The sequence below is a fragment of the Scaptodrosophila lebanonensis genome, unplaced genomic scaffold (assembly GCF_003285725.1).
Source record: "Scaptodrosophila lebanonensis strain 11010-0011.00,11010-0021.00 unplaced genomic scaffold, SlebRS2 tig00000075-arrow-arrow-pilon, whole genome shotgun sequence".
Lineage (NCBI taxonomy): Eukaryota > Metazoa > Arthropoda > Insecta > Diptera > Drosophilidae > Scaptodrosophila > Scaptodrosophila lebanonensis.
Window position 1 is genome coordinate 40,964 of NW_022060559.1, and position 20,569 is coordinate 61,532.

The 20,569-nt window shown below is 37.8% G+C and overlaps 2 protein-coding genes and 1 long non-coding RNA gene across 3 annotated transcripts; 2 read left to right on the forward strand and 1 right to left on the reverse strand.

The window, feature by feature from the left end:
* The first annotated feature begins 739 nt into the window (after nt 1-739).
* LOC115625634 lies at nt 740-3,525 on the forward strand. The gene is made up of 2 exons (XR_003995542.1): nt 740-1,899; nt 1,962-3,525. It is a non-coding gene; the product is annotated as an uncharacterized LOC115625634 (long non-coding RNA).
* Nucleotides 3,526-6,659: 3,134 nt separating this feature from the next.
* Nucleotides 6,660-8,223, reverse strand: LOC115625631. Its single transcript, XM_030520763.1, has 2 exons — nt 8,193-8,223; nt 6,660-7,156 (listed from the first exon to the last, which is right to left on the reverse strand). Exons 1-2 carry the CDS (start codon nt 8,221-8,223, stop codon nt 6,660-6,662), a joined length of 528 nt encoding a protein of 175 aa, XP_030376623.1.
* A 2,831-nt stretch (nt 8,224-11,054) lies between these two features.
* On the forward strand, nt 11,055-11,522 carry LOC115625635. Its single transcript, XM_030520764.1, has one exon. The coding sequence runs from the start codon at nt 11,055-11,057 to the stop codon at nt 11,520-11,522; it is 468 nt and encodes a 155-aa protein (XP_030376624.1).
* Nucleotides 11,523-20,569: the final 9,047 nt, after the last annotated feature.

The window sequence follows — 20,569 nt, forward strand, 5'->3', positions numbered from 1 at the left end:
TATGAGACAATCCAATCTCAAAGGCAGAATGGCAAGATGGGCCATGCTACTGCAGGGATATCGGTTCAGCGTAAGTCATCGGAAAGGACGTGATAACATAGTTCCAGATGCCCTTTCTCGAATGTATTCTGACGAAGTAGCAGAGTTAGAAGATGTCGGTCCAGAAATTGATCTTAATTCTCCATGTTTTGATGATGAGGAATATCAAAATTTGAAAGGCAATATTTTGGCAAATGAATCAAAATACCCTGATGTACGTATAGTTGACGGTTATGTGTACATACGTACGCAGCATGATAGTGGTGATGACCCTATTCAAAAAGCAATTTGGAAATTATGGATTCCGAAAGGTCTGACCATCGTAGTAATTAAACGTGCTCATGATTCTGTTGTTGCAGCGCACGGTGGTATAGCAAAGACTTTGGATTTAATCCGCAGGAATTTTATTGGCCAGGAATGGTTTCGCAAGTGCGTGACTATATTCGTGAATGCGAAGTTTGTAAATGTACAAAATCCCCAAATGTAACGTTAAAACCTTCTATGGGTAAACAAGTTGTTTCTGAACGGCCGTTTCAACGTCTTTATATTGATCTACTTGGACCCCTATCCTAGAAGTAAGCGCGGTTATAAAGGATTACTGATTGTGTTAGATCATATGTCGAAATTTCATTGGCTTTGTCCATTAAATAAATTTTCAACAGAGAGTATTCAGGATTTCTTGCAGAAGATATTTTTACATATGGAGTGCCAGAAACTATTGTTAGTGACAATGGGTCACAATTTAAAGCAAATACCTTCAATTCATGGCTAACTTCATTAGGAATTAAACACGTTTATACTGCTCTCTATTCGCCGCAATCCAATGCGTCAGAAAGAGTTAATCGTTCGTTAATTGCAGCGATGCGAGCATACCTCAACGAAGATCAGCGAGATTGGGATCAGCATATAGACGCGATTAGTTGTGCGCTTAGAAATTCGGTACATCAGAGTACACAGTTTTCTCCTTATCATTCGTTGTTCGGATTAGATATGGTTACTCATGGCTCTCAATATGACCTATTACGTCGTCTTAATCTACTAGATGAACCTATTTGTAAGCTGCATAAAGATGATCAGCTAAAATTAATTCGAAAAGAGATAAAACAGAACCTAAGACATGCTTATGAACAAAATGCAAAACAATATAATTTAAGAACTCGAGAAATACATTTTAAAATTGGACAAGAAGTATTTAGAAGAAGTTTTGCACAGAGCAATTTTCAAAAGAACTTTAATGCGAAACTTAGCCCAGCTTGGATAAAGTCTAGAATACGGGAAAAGTTAGGCAATGCATTTTACGTGCTTGAAGACCTACAAGGATGCTTAGTTGGCACTTACCATGCTAAAGATATACGTCAATAACTGTTCTTTTTTCAGTCTAATTCTTCTCATTAAGAATGGCCGAATTATCCAGGGTGTAGTGAACAGTGGCATATGCACATCGGCAAATGTTCATTATTATTATACAAGTAGCAATTCAAAATTTAACAGTGGTACTAGCGAAGCTTCAAACCACTTTGGTAAAGGCATCAAGGTCTTGTTAACACTGATATGCATTTGACACAAAGCTCTGTTAAGCTTGTCAGACAGCTGTCAATAGTTGAAACATAGGCTACGAATTTAATTACTTCCTGCACTCGACCTCTTTCTGTTCTGACCGCTGGCACGATCAGTTGTGCTTTATTTAGCTGCAATAAATTTTGTTTAAATTATTAAAAGTGAAACACGTGTATATTTTCGTGTGCAAATCGTGCTATTGAGAAGCCATCCTCAAGGAGGCTTTATTAAAACCTTGTAAGATCACCATTTCACAGCGTTTATCTGTTCCATTTTGGATTATTTTTTGCTTCAAAGAATATTGTAAGTGTGACTATATTGACGCAACCAATTGGATGCTAATATATGTTCCCAAAAATTATAAGGTTGTATGGCGACATGAGCTATTGTCTTGGTCGGCTCATCCACAATTAAACGTTGGATTCATCCCGTCAGATAATCAGGCGAAGCTGGAATTTGAATGCAGAAATTAGCGACAAGGCAGAATTTCAATAGGCAGCAAACGTAGCAGCAGCAGCGGCGGAGAGAACTCGACTTTTACAAAGACTCCAGTACCCTCCAAAAACCAGGAGAAAGAGCCACATATACTCGTATATGTGTACTAACGTTAACGAATTTGGTTTCTTTAAAATTCAGGCAGAAATATCAATATTACGAATTTTTGCATGCTTAACCTAAAAGCAGAGACCCTGTGCTTACAAATTGCATGTACAGCGCAAGTACAAAGTCCAACTTTATTGGCATAATTTTATCTAAGCATCAGCTATTAATAGCAATTGTTTAAAGTAACTGTATTTTGGTTTGTGCAAAAGCAAAAGTTTTTCTTTATCAAAAGTTCAAAAGTAAGAGAGCCTCTTACATAGGCATATAATTAATTCATACATACATATATATTAGAGCAGGCATTTGCAACTCAATAAGTGCTGAGTTTGGAAATATTAATATCTTAATTTTTTTTTGTTTTTTTTTTATTGGAGATCGAAAGTGTTGAAATAGTACTGCTTGTATAAATTAATTTTGATCCCATACTAACATACACAGCAACATCTGGAAACCATGGAGGCCTTCATCGGATTTTTCAGAGGGTGAGTCAAACTTGCATATCTATTTCTTGCTTATTTTCGATCATCAAGTGTACAGGTTAATAAGTAAATTTCAAATATATAAAAGTACGGCTTTTAAAGTTTGGGGTCAATGCCCTTGAAAGCTTTTCGTCAACGATTAAACATATGATGCCCAGCATCACAGCTTTTAGTTTCAAAGTTTGTTTTGATTTTTATTGCTAATTGCTGATACAGTTCGGTATAACTGTTTTACTAGCGACTGATAATAATATTTTTATTTTTGCTCTCGATGCACTTATGCTTATTACTAGATATATTTATGCATGAATTATGGCTTTTTCTTTAAACCGGTATACTCTGATATCATTTTTCATTGTTTTGAGGAAACAAACTTATATCGCAACTATGAATTACTCTTGCTTATGCAGAATAACTTTGGTTTATCAACTCTTATGTGCTATTGATGAATATTAACCTTTAATTTTAGTTTGATTATGGTTTTCTTTTATTTACGTTATGATTACTTGAATTTTATAAATGGAAAAGAATGAAGTTTATTTGGAATTTAGTATTTTTCATTATATATTGAATAAAATAACTATGACTTTGTGAATTTAAATATATTTTTCCTAATGTAAAGGGATAAGGCAGGCGAAGTAGCCTCTTCTTGGGATTTTTCTTAAAATAACGCACAATGGAAAAATCATTGGTAGGGTGGGTAGAGAGCGTAGCAACCACACCATCTGGTTAGCTTTGAAGAAGGTATTGCTGTTTCTTAATACATTTTCCGATTCTTTTCATTGTCTTTCTTTTTTCTTTCTTTCACTGTTAGCCTATTGCAAGTGCCGCCCCAACTATCTTTTTTTTCTATGTACCAGGCATAGGGATCTCTATAAATTAATTATGTATTATGGGTGTTGATGGAGTGTACGGTCAAGAACCCTCCCACAGGCTGTTTTGCTAGCCGCCGTCAATGTATCCCGCACCGACCCTCTCCCCCAACAACGTCAGCCCATAGAATGTGTATGGTTGTACATTATACGTGTCTTATTGTGTGTACATTACATCTCTGTACAGTAAAAAAATTTGGCGTGCAACCTTATCTGTTCTCACCTTACATAAATTTGATGAGAACCAGACTAATTTCACATTACAACTTTAAAAATTCCTTGTTGCCGTTTCAGTGCAAAACTTGTGCAGGATTAATGGACAGAGCCCAGGCGCAGTCAAGCTAGGCGAGCAATTAAAATGCAACAACAGCAAGAACACCAGCAGCAGCAGTAGCAGCAGCAGGAACAGCAAATGCAGCACGAGTGGGAGCAGTTGAAACAGCGGTTGTACGGAAATGGAGCAGAAAAATTGCTGTTACTTGGCAGCGTTTAAATTTCGCATGTGTGACAGGGCAGCGATGGTCATACAAGCTATGGCCACGTACTTTAAAAGTGGCTACCAAACAATAACAACAGCAACGCACAGCTTGCAACCATTGGCATAGCAGTGAGCTTCACACCCTGATCGCCCTCAGCCCCCTGTCCTGGCGTCCGTATCGTCCTTGTTGTCGTCGTCGCCGGCATCGTCGGCATCGTGAGCGTCGTTGTAGTTTTTGTCCGCAATAGCCAAAGACAAATAATGCAATTTCCTGACTAACTCATTTGGGGGTTGACTTCACCAGTAGTGTGGCAGTTTGCTGCACTCTCGTATCACTGACACTTTGCATCATGAGTGTATGTGTGTGTGCGAGTGTGTGTGTTTGTGTGAGTGTGTTTGCGTGCGTGTAAATAGTGAATGGCGTTGCCCGGCAAGCTCTTTTAACTATGTCGCACTCAGACATTTATTACCTAGGCAATCGAGTTTCCGGAAATGCTCAGCGGGCTTAGACAATTTAAGAGATCGAGAATTTTATAGTGTCTTGTGAAGAAGAGAAAGAAAGAGGGAGAGAGAGAAAGAGAGAGAGAGAGAGAGAGAGAGAGAGAGAAAAAGAGACCACTAGAAAAGGAAACAATATCAGACAAATCTCAGATATATTGTACAACTGATAGTAATGGAAGCATAAGAATAGCTAATGAATGCTTAAAAGGAAGCAACTGAAATAAGAGGAGAATTTAGAGTTGCTGTCAACAAATAGTACTCAGAAGTAGACTATCTGTTCTTCTCTTAGATTTAGCAACTGGTTTAAATATAGGAATAAGGTAAGAACATCTAAGCTGCTCTGGTTATAATCGGTCAAAAATGATTTATAAATACATATTCCAATAACTTCTACTTATGTCTGCCCTTACGTTATACATATGTCCACTGAACTTTATAAAAATTAATCATAAAATGTATAAATCACAGATAGATTGTACAATTGATAGTAATGGATGCATAAGAAAGCTAATGAACGCTTAAAAGATAGCAACCAAAATAAGTAAGATATAGAGTTGTTGTACCCAGAAGAAGGCTCTCTGTTCTTGTCTTATATTTAGCAACTGGTTTAAGTAAAGAACAAAGTATCAAAAAAAAAAAAAAAAAAAAAAAAATCATCTAAGCTGCTCTAATTATAATCGGCCAAGAATGTTTCATAGATATACATATGCCAATAACTTCTACTTATTTCTGCCCTTACTGTTATACATTTGTCCATCGAACTTTATAAAAATTAATCATAAAATGTATAACAAAGCAACATTTACTTTCCAAAAATGTTCCAAAAATGCATTCCTAAAAAATTGTGGAGTATTCGGCTAGTTTTCTTAGGGAATGCCTCTGAGCGGGGGAAGATTTATAGGGAAAATTTTAGAAGTCAAATAAAAACAAATATGTAATAAGTATAATGATATCTTAAGGGACAATAATAGTGTTCGCTGATATAACAAATCTAATGGCAGCTGCCCAAGTATGTACCTGCTGTTTAAGATTGTATTCCACCGGTTCGACTTTTTCTTCAAATAAATTGAATGCACATGACCTGAAATAAGTAACGTCTAAAATTCTTAGCATTGCAATAGATTCTTGTCCCCCACTAGCCGGTGCCCAATAAAGTTCTTTCATCTCTGGGGGGGACTGCAATCACTGTGACCAGTGGCAGTGTTGCCATCGTTTCATGTTGCCTGTGGTTGCAAGACTAATGCGCTTCCACATCGAACTTTAAACTCATTTTTAACTTGTGGCTGAAAATGGGCGAACGACATACGCACAATCGCAAACGCAATCCAACAGCCACAAACACACTCACACACACACACACACACACATACTTTCGCAACTAGAGTTCAGTTTCATATGTCCTCTGACCGAGTATGTCTTGCATGCACTGTGTTTGTGCTCTGTAATTTGGAAGGGCATGTTGTTTGTTTTGCACCAAAATTTGTGGTGACAATTGTTTTGGAGCGACGTCGGCGACGACGACTATACACATGCGCACCCACACCCACACCCACACCTACACCCGCATATATATGTGTGTATATACGTGTATATATGGAGTGTGGCATCCACACGATGATGGCTGTTGCTTTGCAATTTCTTGCCAAAGTTTGCGCTTCTTGCATTGAAGTTTGTGCTGCCCTGTAATTTTGGTTTTGTTGCATGTTGCAGTGTGGGATGCCCAACCAATCTGTATTGTGACAAAACAAGATTTATTGTTTATTGATTTCACTGGCACGCGGTTGTTGTTATTGCTTACAATTGTGATTCTTAAATTTATGAGCAATTCAACGGCTCATCTCTATATATGTATATGTATTTATTTGGCTCCTTGAATATAATGACAATTCATAAATTAATTATTTTTCAATCAATTCAAAGTCAATTAAAGTTCAAGTCAAGCACTTTTTGATTAAAAATAGGGAAATACAAAGACGTATTACGCTTTGATTAAATGTAATAATTGAATGCTTGAATATAATCAGCCTGATTAAAATTCCTGACACTTGGGCTATTTTTCAGTCTGAACATTATCAATTCTGATATGTTAGATTAAATCTTGGCACTAGAAAATTTGATAAAAGTATTTTATTATTCGGTTACGCAGTCGCGTATGGTGCGCCATTCGTCCCATTCGAAACAGCCCATGTAGCCATCCTTCTCGACAAATGCTTTTCCAGACTCACAGGACAGCTCAATTGGGTCGGCACCCTCTTCTACGCATAACCAGAAATTTCCAATTGTCTTGCTGGGCTGCGGTTGATACAAATTAGCTCCCTCGCAGGGTCCCACTGTGATATCTTCGTTAACACAATTGGGACTCATTTCGTCAGCAGGTATGCAACCGGCAACGGTGCCATTATTTACAAAATAGGTATTCTTATCGCAGGACAAGGACTGCTTTTCACCATTGTAGCAGAAATTGAACTGATTTATGTCTGGATCGGCCCAAGCTTCGTTTTCCGACAAGCAGCCAGCAACTCCAGCCTCAGTGGTGATGCTTATCCCGGCGGTCGAAGTGATGTCGCTAGTACTCTGGGCCCAGATGTTGCCGGTCAAACCCAATAGACAGACGAGTGCTAGCAAGCCTGAAATATAATAATTTTAATTAAATTGTTTTAGCTTCACCCTGACTGCTCAATCTTCTCCAGCTTTCTCCGCTATATTTTCGCCCGTTTTCGGTTCTACAAATCCCCATAATCGGTAATGATTCACTAATCATCAACTCTTTTTGATAAGCACAATTGAAAGTACCTTTCAAGATATTATTTTGATTATGCTTCTTAGACTTTCTAACTAACGTGCTTGTCTCAGAAACAAAAAACGAACGGATGGCTTTATATCCTATTTCTGCTATAATTAGGAAAAACTTAACAAATTGAAAAAAATTCTGCTATCTCTCATTATATTTTTCACGCAATCGATGAAGACATTTCCACATTGAGGCAAATCTAGTCTACTTTTTTCTCTCCATTTCTCCACTCAAGATTGTCCACAATTTCAAAACAACACTAACAAACTGTGTTTTATTCATATAGTTGTATATGTATATTTTATAATAAATTTCAACAGGTATACTATACTTCATATTTTGTGTTATGTGGATATAGAATGAACTTTTGACTTTTTATCCTATTTAAGTACTATCATTACTAATACAATGATTATTAATGTTTTATTTTTTGGGTGTGGGGTATTGTTTCTGTAAGTTTTCATTTATATTATTATTCGAAATTGCTTGATAGTTAAATATTGTTTTTGAAATATGTATGATTGACATGCTGTTCAAGATCAATTTTTCCAATGGTGACTCTGTTATTTGTGCTGAACACTTATAGCGTAGGCTCAAAAATATTTCATATAGTAAATAAAGAGCTCTTAAAGGCATAGCATATTGTTAGCAATTTCTCTTGTTACTCCAAATTGTTCAAAAAATTTTATACACTTTGTATGCTACCGAGTTTTTATCACACACCTTTTGCCATGTTATTATGCTTTAACTGAACTTTCACTAAATTGAACAAAACCTTTCGCAGGCGTTACCAAAACAGACTAAATTGGATCTAAGCATGGCCCAATGAATTTATAACTTCTAGAGAATCAAATAAAAGACTTATCACCTACCCGCAAGTGCCTCAATATCTTTCCAATTCATTTCGATAAAGCTCTCAGATGCGTTTCCCAAAGGCCTCAGCGGGTTCGCTTATCAGAAGTGCGTTGCCAAAGTTACGCAGATAAGCGTTCATTAAATACAAATCAGCGCGTCTCCGCCTTAATTTTGATTTCGTTTTTTTTTTAATTGCTGTTTTATTATCTAGCCATATCACTGAAGTGTTTCTAGCAAAACGGAATTTGTTTATTTGTACGGTGCGTTCTTGGAATTGAAAAAAATGAGCTAAAGCATCTTCGGCGAGTACGCATATGCTAGGCTTAAAGTTTTAATTGAATTCCAGTGCCAGGCCAGACATTGATGGCAAGTCTATTGCAATTTATGTCGATTATGTTGTCAACTTTCGCAGACAACGGAGCGTGCGATCCTAAAAGTTTGCCTATTTAAACTTGGGGCGTAAATAGTCTGTGAAAGGAGGACAGCTAAGAAAAGGTAAGTCGACAAAAACTGTGGCTAAATTGACAACGTGTCTTAAGAGCAACAGCAACAGCAACAACAACAATGGCAACACTGGCAACAATGGAAGCAATGCACTGACTCTTGTTGAACTTTTACGGGTCACAAAGTGCGATTTGCCTTCCCCACGGCACAGGTGTACGAGTATGAGAAACTTTAGGCCGTGCTGTAAGCCAAATCAATAGGAACTTTGGACGCGGCTGAAACAGCTGCTCTTTGGCGGCCCTATTCACAGACACAAAAAGATGAGGTTTGTGCATTTGTCATACGACTTGTAATTGAGTTCTGCCCTGTTGTTGCAGCAAATATTTCTAATAAATTTTCCCATTGAAAGGCAATTAATGTTTATGGTATCTTTATGATAAGACAAACAGTCTGATACGTATTTGTTCTTCTACTTATTTGTCTTGCGAGCAGTAGTCAGCATTGAATATTATTAGTTTGTGAAGTCTGATTCACAGGCTTGTGTGAAATATTGCGAGGGAAGATAATAATTGGAACTGTTGTAAGAACATGCATTTACAGGAAGGCACAAAAGCATCTGTGATACAACTAAGTGATTCATTCTTCTCAATGAATGTTTATAGTGGTTACTAAAGGAGTGCTTGAGAAGTATTTCTTCTGCTTCACTACAGAGCCAGCATTAGTTCAATAATACTGAATAAATAAAAATACTGAAGATGAGAAAGATTATAAGAAAGCCACATGCAGATATAAAGCTCTATATTTGTAATGATTAATTAACACAGGAGACAATACATTCTGAAGTGTTTTGCCTTAAACATTATCATTCTTTAAAAGTGAACGATGATGGTTGCAGATAAAATAAATTAAAACAGCGTTTGTAATATGCCAAAATTTCGTGTGTATGTATTTTCTAAGACCAATTCTTTTATATATGAACTTGCTTACACATACATACATATATACTTTAACATGAATTTTATATCTTTATGGGCCAGGTACCCATATACACACATAGACACAATATTGTTGTAAATGTATTCAATTGGAACTATATTTAAGAATTGTGCCCGCTCATTCTAGCCTTCTTTTCATGTTTTGTCTAGAGCAAAAGAGAATTGTGGCCAAATTTTTAATTTATTATTAATTTTTTGTACTCGTCTGTCTAGTTTTAGACTAGATAGAATCTGTCTATATCTATATTTCTATAGCTAAGATTGATTTGCTTAAGAGCTGTACCAATTATAGAATACAACTCTTGATAGCTTATGAAATGTATTCTGTGAATTCCATTGTAGAATAAAAAGGACTTATTCTCTCTGATAATAAGATATTGATTTGCAATTGATAATGAATATGGTTGTTCATTTTTTTATTCTTTAAAATGTAATGAATTAGCTTTTAATATATTCAAAGCTTCCTTTCTCTGATCAGTTAAATAAATTTTATTGTTAAAATGTATGCTTGTAAGTCAATTTTAACTCTAATTACACTTGGTCGTGATTCGGGGCATAGCTAGCCGAATGGCAAATAAATTCCTCTTTTAAAAAAAAATAAAAATATGTGTAAATGTGTAAATAAAGGGATTTAATCTACATATATTCCTACAAGTAGTTGGCAGAATCTTGAGACTTTGAATTAAACTTGCGTGTTCACAGTTTTTAAATGAATATACCTATTTCTATTTTACTTTTTCAAACTTCTACTAGTAGTTTCTATTTCTATAAATAATCGAAAAGTGTAGAACAGCCCAGTAATTGTATTCAAAAATAGACACATAAAATATTCTATGAGCTATCTAATCAAATGAATTGGCACACGATTGGCACGAAAACAAAAGACCCGCTGCATGAACTCAAATGGTGAGTCTGCCTCATGGCGACGTCATGAGTTTATTTCAGTTCCGAACTTTAGAGTAATAATAGCGAAATGGTACGGTCATGATAAGACTCCCACACATAAGTACCTGTATGGCTAGAATCGGTATAAAAACCGATGCCAATGGGAACACATCAATCAGTCAGTCAGTCCATTTTGGTGCGTGCAGCGAAAGTCAAAGTCATAAAATAGTTGTGATATACTTATATACTATTGTTATATTATAACAGAGTCCTAAAAGGAGTGCAATAAAAAAAAAAAAAACAAAACTATACAAAAAACTAACGGATAAACTGAATACAAGTTATTAATAAACATAAATAAATAAAATGGCGAGCCTGATGAAATTATTTATGAAATATAAATGCAATATATATATCTCGCTGCTGTCTCTGCCACTGTTGCAGCTGCCAGCGCCAGCAGCAGGAACACTTCTTGCCACCAGCATTGACAGCAGCAAAAACAAAAGCAACAACAACGACAACAACAACAACAACAGCAGCAACTACAGCTACAAAATGAACACAGAATGCAAACATCCCACGGACATGTGGGGCGATCCGAATCCCAACATATTCTACGTTTGCAATGCGGCCGACCAAACGCCATTGCAACTACACTGCCCGGAGGGACGTGGATTTTTCGATGGCCTCGGCTTTAAGGGCTGTCTGCCATACGCGCATTGGCCTGCCTGCAGGCCCACGGCGGCCCAAGCGGCCGCACTGCTGGAGGTCGGCTGTGACAGCCCCAATCGCAGCCCCAGCTCCAGCGCCGACAACGATGGCGTTGATGATGACGATGCACACTTGCAACAGCCTTGGGCCACGTTGGATCCCAATAAATTCTACATGTGTCCGGGCATTGCGGCCACACCATTGCTGCTCAACTGTGCCGGGGGCAAGGGTTTCGTGCAAACGTCGGATATTGTGGGCTGTGCCGATTGGCTGCTCTGGCGCCAACACATGCAGTGCGAGAAATACTATTAAGTGGGTGGATAGGTGGGTGGCTGGGTGATGAAGCATTCGATGTGCTTGAACGCAGACTAAAATGCAGCAACAACAAATAGAGTATTTGCAACAACAACCAACTCGAATGTAATAATTTATTGTTTACCTTAGTTACATAGAATTATTTACCTATCGTAAGGCATGAGCCGCATAATCTGTCGTTGAATTGACAACACTAAGTATAAATAGAAATACAAAATGAAAATAAAGTAAAAATGAAATCTTTGTTTCATTGTGCAAATAATTGCAGCTCCAGACGGTTTGTTCATTTATAATTAAAATGGGAAAGTGTGCTGAAATTGAAACAACAAACTCATTAACCCAGAATTTGATAGCAAAGGCACAAGCTTCTTTTAAGATAAATCAAGTACTGAGAAGGTAAACATACATTTTTGTTCAACCGTAAAAAATCAGGAAATAGCTTTAATATTTAGGAAAAACTTATCTTTCAACTTAGACCAACTTTTGTCAGATTTAGACCAATTTAAGATCGAAAACTTTTTGATTTGTGTACGAAACGAAAATGTTTTTAAAACTGAGAAAGATTTGGTGTACGCAGAGAGTAAGAGGAAACTAAGCCAATGTAAGAAGTTTATTGTTTTTTCAAAATATCAGTTAAAAGGCTAGAATTTTAAATGCGTTCTAGTTTCGTTTGAATTTAAATTGTCAGCGAGTACATTTGCTCTAGTTTCAAGAGAAATTTCTGCAATTTTTGTTTCACATTGTAGTTAGACATTTTATCTACCAAGTACTTCTTATCTATTTAGTCACAGATACCTGTGTCATTTAAGATAAATAAGTGATTTTACAAAACACCATTTGTAAACCATATGACCGATAATATGTTGGCTAAAAGAGAGAGTGCCTGCCTACATACAAAGAATTTGATTTCGTTTTACAAAATTAGCTGAAAGTTTTCAGCAAGCTGTAGGTTGCACAGAATTAGAATTGGATAATACGCATAAGTTAATAGAAATAGATTTTAAATCATCAACTTAACTTATAACTTATATCGATTTTTCAAAAACAAATATCGCTGCGTTAGATTTAATTTGGTTTTGTCTTTTGTTGAGCAACTAAAGAATGGCCGATGCTGCTAGAGTTTTTGCTAGTCCCCTAACGCAGCCGATTAGTGTACTCGTGTGAGCTATCTGTACTCAATGCTTATCAAAGAGTTTGAGAATTGGATTTCTTGTGCGGCTCTTCCTACAACATTTTCGAAGATAAGCGAACGTGTGCCGATTAGCGTCCTCGTTTCAAGGCATTCGGCCAAGGTCATTGGGTTGGTCATTAAGTGCAGCAAAGAAGTGGTTACGTCCTTTTGGGGCCATTATCCTAACCAAGTTGTTGGGCAACAAGATCGGCAAGCCCGATATTTGGGTAGCTTTGCCACTGGATTGTCTACCTTACCTATTTATCTGAATAACACCTGCATATAAAGCTGGGATCTAGAATTTTAAAAAATGCGTAATTTTGTGTAATGTCATCATTTCGGTTATCAAAAGATCTTTGCCAGCACAGAGTGATTTCCCAAATTAAAAATAACTTTACGTTATTTCTATTACTTATCTATGATTTTCAGACAATTGCACTCGGAATTAAATTGTTTCGCTATTTAAAGCCCATTGCTTATCTAGAAAATAATGCTGTCATGTTTATTTCTGGTCAATTATTTGCAAGTATAAATTGAAGCAACAGCAATCGTGATGGCCGAGGCATGCGAAGAGTAAGTAAAGCAACATGCACCGGAGATACCCTTAGAGCGTTTCCAAACAAATGGGGACTGTAAAAGAGCCATAGACCGTTGCCTGTCTTTTGTTCTTGTATTTTATGCGGCATTCTTTCGATGGCGTTGAATGATGCGGCTGCCAAGGTAGCTCTCACTCATAATGCTGGCAGACCTTTTATGTGGCATTGCCTCTTGCGTGTTGCATGCTGTGGTCGGACAGCATGCCGGCGGACCCAGGCTCGACCCCTGTTCGTCGCCTGACAAGCGCTTTGATGCGCCTTTTTTACTTTGTCATCCTTTATGTGCATGCAGTTTTCTATGCAAGCGACCCTTAACCACTTTTTTTTGCATGTGTGTGTGTGTATCTGTGTGCATGTGTTTTACAGTTTCATTTACAGTTATGAGCGAACAGCCATATAACATGGCTCAGGTATGGGCCACGTAAACGTGCAGTCAGTACAATATGTATAAAAAAAATGTGCTTTATCGGAAATTACATTTTGCTTTGAGATCGTCCAGCTGCAGGAAATTACTGTCGATGGTGGCAGGCGGCAGGCGGAAGGTGATGGGTGGCAGCTGGCCCAAGGACTTTCATGCACATATACATGCTTTAAAACATAAATCCTGAATTTGCACAGCCTCATGTGTTCGACAGGGGGTCGGGGTGCCATTAATCAGAGCCCAAGAGCAATGGCAGTACTACGTATACGTAATTTTAATTACGCCATACGATAAGAGTGTTAAGTGTTTAGTTGAAATCATTGGCATACAAAGAACGAAATTCAGCCAGACAAGCTCTGATTTAATTAAATGTTGTGCACAATTCAATTGAAGCGCCTTCCTGTGAAGCATCCGAGTTACCGGACCATCTTTTATCAGCACTTGCAATCAGTAAAATAATTACCCAATCGCCAATTGTGAGACCCTTGAAGCTGGCAAACGATCTGACAATGAAAATGGCATCAGTTGCGCAACGGGTGGGTGCATTGTGGGTGGCCGGGAAGGCACACTAAGTGGTCGTGGCACAAGAATCACGTTAAATTGCGCATTATTTTTGTTTGGATTTATTTTTATACATTTTATTGTATCCCACTAACCGTTATTGAGATTTATTGCGCTGGTCAAGCGGACCGGAGACGGTAGACCTGCTGTGTTGGGGTGATTACTGTGGCAGTAACTGAGTAGATATTTTAAATGTGTGCTGGTTGGCTGTGCAAAGGTGAATGTTAAATTTATGGAAAATATAAAGTAATGGAGATGTAAATGAAAAAGTGCTCTCGTCACACCTAAGGGGATACTATGAAATATGCATATATAAGCTACTTTTTCTAAAGAATGCTATCAAACATTACAGACGCTTTAAAACTGCAAGTAATTTTTAAAGTCATGAATCATATACTCAGGAACGAACTCACATTTTGGGGGCTTCTGTTGGCTCGTTGAGGTATACCAGCCTCCATTTTATTATTAGTATTTCATATAACTAGAGAGCTTTCTCATCACAAAAATAGAGCCATTTTCGAAGGCAAATATGGGCGTTCGCTTATTTCTCTAGAGCTACAATTTAAGTTCAATTATCTTTTTAATGTCACAATTTAAATAAAATGAATGAAGTTGAAGAACACATCCCAGACTTATCTGGTACAAGGTACGTTTTTGAAAAGCCCCCGTATCGAGTTCTCAAAACGTTTCCCATTTTCGGAATGTGGAATAGGCGAAATATAAAGGAGCAAATATATTTTGAGAAAAACATTTTAAAGCTAGCAAGAACACATCCTATACATATCTAGTGTTAAGTATGTTTTGAAAAGCACCCGCTTGGAATTCCCGAAACCTTGGGAATTTTCGGAATGTGAAACAGGCTTTGGATACCATTGAGTATAACAATTAAACTGTTGAAGTAAAGAAAATCTTTCATCTTTAATTTCGCTTAATCTGATTACTTCCACGGCAGTATGCTGGCAGCTTTTTAATTAATTGATTCATCAGAAAAGTCTGATTAAGTCACAAGCAGCCCTGAAAACTTTGCCGGCGTGCTGTGGACAACTTTCTCATGCAAAAGCCGAGCTGGACTGGCCTGACTTGGCCTAGCATCGCTTCATCAATGAGTACGACGCCATGGAGTCAGACATAACCACAGGACAATTCAATTAGTAGTTCGGGGAACAGGTTGCTGACAAACAAGTACTTTGTAAATGACAGACTAGTGCGTCTGTGTGTGTGTGTGTGTGTGTGAGAGATTCTGTGTAGGTGTAAGTAAGCTGGCTCATTTGACACCATGAAATTGAGTGAGTGGCCAACGCCACAGTTGCCGCCGCAGGACTTGGTGCTCTGCTCCTGTTTCCGTCCCTATATCTTTCCAATCGAAGGCACCAGCACACAATTTGTGTGCTGAATAAATGAAAGGACGTATATGAGTTATCATTTCAGGCACGATGATTTATGCAGTCGACAGTCGGCAGGAGATGTCGATCTACCCTATCTCTATATACTTGTATAAGGTCGAATGCAGTTAAAGGCGCTGAGGCGGCAGAAACTTGCATGCCATGTGGCTGTTGAGATAAAAATTAATTGGCAAGTGCAGTGCGCAAATAAATTGCATGGCCAGGCTGACACACGTACATACACACTACCACATACACGTATAACTGTACAATCACACACAAGCACACACACACATATTTCTCCAGTTGGCGTGCCTTGCTTTTAATGTAAATGTGACAAATGTTTTACAGCTGGCTGCATCGACTCTTGTTGACTCTGAGCAAACACCTGTAAATGGGTTTATGCCATGGCACACACACACACACACACACGCACACACACACACACACACACACACACACACACACACACACACACACACACATAAAGTCGGGCACTCTCACATCGGCTTGTTTGCATTTTACGCATATTTTCCCCTCAACGCTGCTGGCCTTGGCAAAATGTGGCAGGGCCCCTGATGCATTGGCTAATCATTTGCTGCAATGTTAGTTCTTGTTGTTTTTCCATATGGGATTTACACGTATAGTGCCACCCCATGTAAATACGTGTGTGTGTGTGTGTGTGTGTGTGTGTGTCTGTTTAGAGTGCTGTTAATTAATTGCAGCTTTAAGCAGCGTCATCTTTAAAGGTTAGACTGACAATTTTTATGCAGCTTGTTTCGCAGCATCAAATAGTATATCGCCACGGATCAATAATGTGGCGCCTGCGGTAATGCTGGCGCAATCAAGCGACCGGATGGCAACACGGACGGGTGGTCCTACCATTGAGGTCCTGCCGCTCGGCTTTGGGCCAATCAATGCGCCTTATCGCTGCTCATGCAGACGCGCACACATCCGCCCACTGTTCCCACACAAGCGGTGTGTCTTTGGCTTTTCAACAAAATACATATACATACAAGTATAGTATATATTTATATATGTATGTATATATGTAGATATGGAAAGTATCTAACGATATAAGTAGTGGGAAAGTCTGAAACCTGTAGTACATTCAGATTATACTTAATTTTCACAATAACTGCTTAAAATGGAAACACCAGAAATGAAATAAAATTTGCGGAAACTAAATGTAAAATATTCTAAGAAAAAACTTAAAACTATTCTAAAAATATTGAAACTCTTGTCTAATGTTTGTTACTAATTTTTTGTAAGGCAGAAATAATAGTTCCATAGAAACGGAAAAACAACATTTGAGGATTGCGTTCAGAGCAGTTGCTATAAGTATCACCCTAATGGATGATAGATAGATGATTCTATAATTGTGCTTGCTCAGTTTTCAAATGCCTCTCACAGCTGCAAATAGTTTATTGAATTTCAAATATGTCCAGAATAAAAAGTTGTTTCAAGAGTATGCCAATAAGAACTCTGCACTAAAATGTAGAATATAATTTTTCATATAACAAACGTTGTTGGGATTCACTTTTTACCGCAAATTATTTGCAAGCCTTCATTTCGATACGTAACAGGTACTTTGTGGGCTACCGATTATAAGTTGAATGAGATCAACTTATCCTCATTGCTTGACATTTGTCTTGAAAGCAGTTTCATCGTGCATGGGTTCGTATATCTTGTACATTGGGGCTTCATGTTACAGGCCACCGTTTATCCCGTCAATCTGGCTTTTTTTCCAATCAAAATTTGTCATCACTGTCATACTTGCGAGTGTGCGCGCTCCTTGCATGTCAGTGTACAGGCGCTCAGCTGCAAATAATCGCGTTTGTTAGCGCGTGCTGAGCATGTGGTGGCATTAAAGACTACACACACATATACATATATACACACACACACACATAGCCATATGGCAGCCATAGTGACACTGCCACACATTGCACATATTGCACGTCTCTGGTGTCATTTATTTTTGTCATTTAAGCTTTCAACTAAATGATAAATTGACAGTGCATTTCATGAAGTGTTTTTGTTTTTGTTGTGGGTGCTCAGGTTAAATGGGTTAACCACAATTTGCTTATTATTTTATGCATATTTGTTTTTTATACTTTTCCATTGGTGATGATTGTGCACCAACAAAAAAACACTGTTAATTCAACTGAGAAAAATTATGCAACAAATGTAATTTTTATGGCATGCTCTATCAGCACAGCAAGGAGCTATAACTTGAATATATCGTTTGTAAAATTACAGTATTTGCAAACTGTTTCTTTATTTACTTTTCTATTAAAAGCCATTATTACATTACTTATTTATTCAAAATGCATTGGGAGTTTCTAATTTTATGTTTTCATCAAACCTTTCTATTCTTTTTTTAACCATAAATTAAAAGTTGAGAAAAGGCCGATCGACACTGAAAAAATTAGTATAAAATCATGAATAGAATTCGTCAGTAATCATATCTTTATAATCGAGGAACACAGATTGTAACAATAGGTAAAACTATAAAGTTGTTATATAATGCTATTGGTATATCTCTAAAAGCAGGTATCTTTCCACTTTGTCTTTCCCACATTGTAACTAATGCCAAATGGTGACAAGTTGTGTTTTAATAAAATGCTAATTTAGATAAATAATTCCACTTTGTTTCAAACATATGATAACAATATATATTATTGTATAAAGTGTTGCCGTTGTTTTGACTGAAAGCTGTGGCTCGATTTTAATTCACGCAAATTAGAAAACCGAATAATTTTGTAATTCATCTTTTGTTTTAAAAATGCCCAATGATACTACGATTTTTCTACAAGTGCATATTAAGCTTGTGAAAAGCATGTAAAAGGCAGTAAGAAGCATCTTCGTGCCAATAAAGTAAATATATTCTTAATCAGCATGACCTGAGAAATCGATTGAGACATATCTGTCAGTCTGTCTGGATGTCTGCTATTGCCAACATTTGTTGTGTAGGCTCAGCTGGTTTTTAGGCAACATGAGCTTATTTTAATACATTAAATAAATTTTAAAATTACACCTGATAATATTTTATGACTACATTACTAAATTAATGTTAGTTTTGATCACCGTTGACTCTTGATGGAATTTTCCTCAACGTGAACCATTTTCTTTTCTCAACAAAACTTTGAATACGCACTGGTAAACTTTTATTTAGAATAAAACGTACAAGATAAACAGATCTCTATTAGCCAATATTATGTTTGAAGTAATGTTAATCATTTAAAATGTTTTGTCATACGTATAGTCTAGTATGTTAACTACACAAAGGCATTAAAAATTATACACAAATCAGATTTGCTTCGGTCAACACGGCAAGGCTGTGGATTACAAGAAGTGTAAGGAAAAAGAATTAACACGGCTTTGATAGAGCGGAAGAAGTAGAGCAGCACGCAAGGCGCGCCCCATAAATTTATATAATTACAGTCATCCAATTACTGTCCACTGGACGCACTCGTACTTCACTTTTGTTTCCTAAGTTCGCTGCCAGCTGTCAGGCGCAGGACTCCGTGAAGGCAGCGCTGATTGTCAACGGAGGCATTGAGGTTATGAGTGGAGTGCCACAGCCGCAGGTGAGAGGCGCGCAGCACGCCGTTGGGAATTGCGCGGCCTGGTAATTAATTATGTCAGTTGGTATGACGGCGCACAAAATATGTACAAACACACATACATAAATATGTATGTACGTGTATGAGTGAATGAAAAAAATGGTGGTGGCGCTAGCCTGGGTGGCTGGCTGGTTGGCTGGCGAACGGAAGCGGAAATAAGCTCAAACAGTTGGCGTCGGCGACAGCAACAGCTACAGCTACAGCAACGGCGTCAACAACAACGGCAGCAACAACAGCAATAAGAACGAACAACAAGAGCATCGTCACACTGAATTTGCTGAAATGATTTATTAAAAGCGACATTTCTATTTTTCATCACTTTGTTTGTTGCTGCCGTGGAAGTAGGTAGATGGTGGGGGGAAGGAAAAGCGAAAGAAATATAATTTGCTTGTTGACAAAAACGTAACAATTTTACATGCAACTAAATACGTATTTCCGCCGGAACACGCTTGGAAAGTGCGTGGTCGGTTCCACCCACATCCACCCACCACAACGATTTGGAGCACCGGATGACGGCACTTCCTGTTAGTTGTCTACTGCCTGTTGCTTGACTCAATTGTGTTTTATTTTATTTCAGTTTTTGTTCTATCAAGTTCTGTCTGTGGTCACTTGATTGCAATGACTTTAATGCGATGAAATTGAAAGTAGAGCGCATGACATGGAACGCATATTAATGTTATCAGTTGGCTTAGAGTGTGCAATGCTGATGGCTCTAAAGTGGAAGCAGCGCATTAAAGTCTGTTATGCACTCGACGCACTTTCGCAGCGGTCATAAAATGGCAACGGAAATATTATAGCTAGAGCAGCAGCAGCATCCGAAGTTGTGGATCGCCATCACCTTTTGGGGAGAGGGAGTCACACGCGAAAAACCGCAAGGAAACAATAAATTTGCAGCAATGTGAAACGGAAATGTTTGTAACGGAAATAGAGGAAACGCAGCAAAAGTGCAGTTGCCGCAGTCGCAGTCAGAGTCACAGCCGCCCCTAGCAGTTGTCCTTGCCATTGTCGCCATGGAGCATGCAAACAAAGTAATTGGCGCACAAATTGCACTGACTCGGGCAAAATAGAATATGGCCGCCAAGGAGCAGAGAAAAAATGGCGAAAGGCCAGGCAATAGTGAATGCGCTACAGATAGCAAGTAAGTAGCTAGTAAATTTTATTATTGTAGCGAGGCAGCTAGCGTCCAGTCACCGGCACATAAATTATGCATATTTAGCAGAGCGAAATTGAAAACTAATTAATTACACTTGTAGCCGGAAGGGCTCCAACGTTACTTGTGTTGTT

Excerpts from the sequence above, each read along its gene's own strand:
- LOC115625631 (XM_030520763.1), bottom strand. The coding sequence starts at position 8,223 with ATGAATTGGAAAGATATTGAGGCACTTGCGG. Across the intron at positions 7,157-8,192 it reads AGATATTGAGGCACTTGCGG|GCTTGCTAGCACTCGTCTGT; the intron begins GTAGGTGATAAG and ends ATTATATTTCAG.
- LOC115625635 (XM_030520764.1), top strand. The coding sequence starts at position 11,055 with ATGAACACAGAATGCAAACATCCCACGGACATGTGGGGCGATCCGAAT.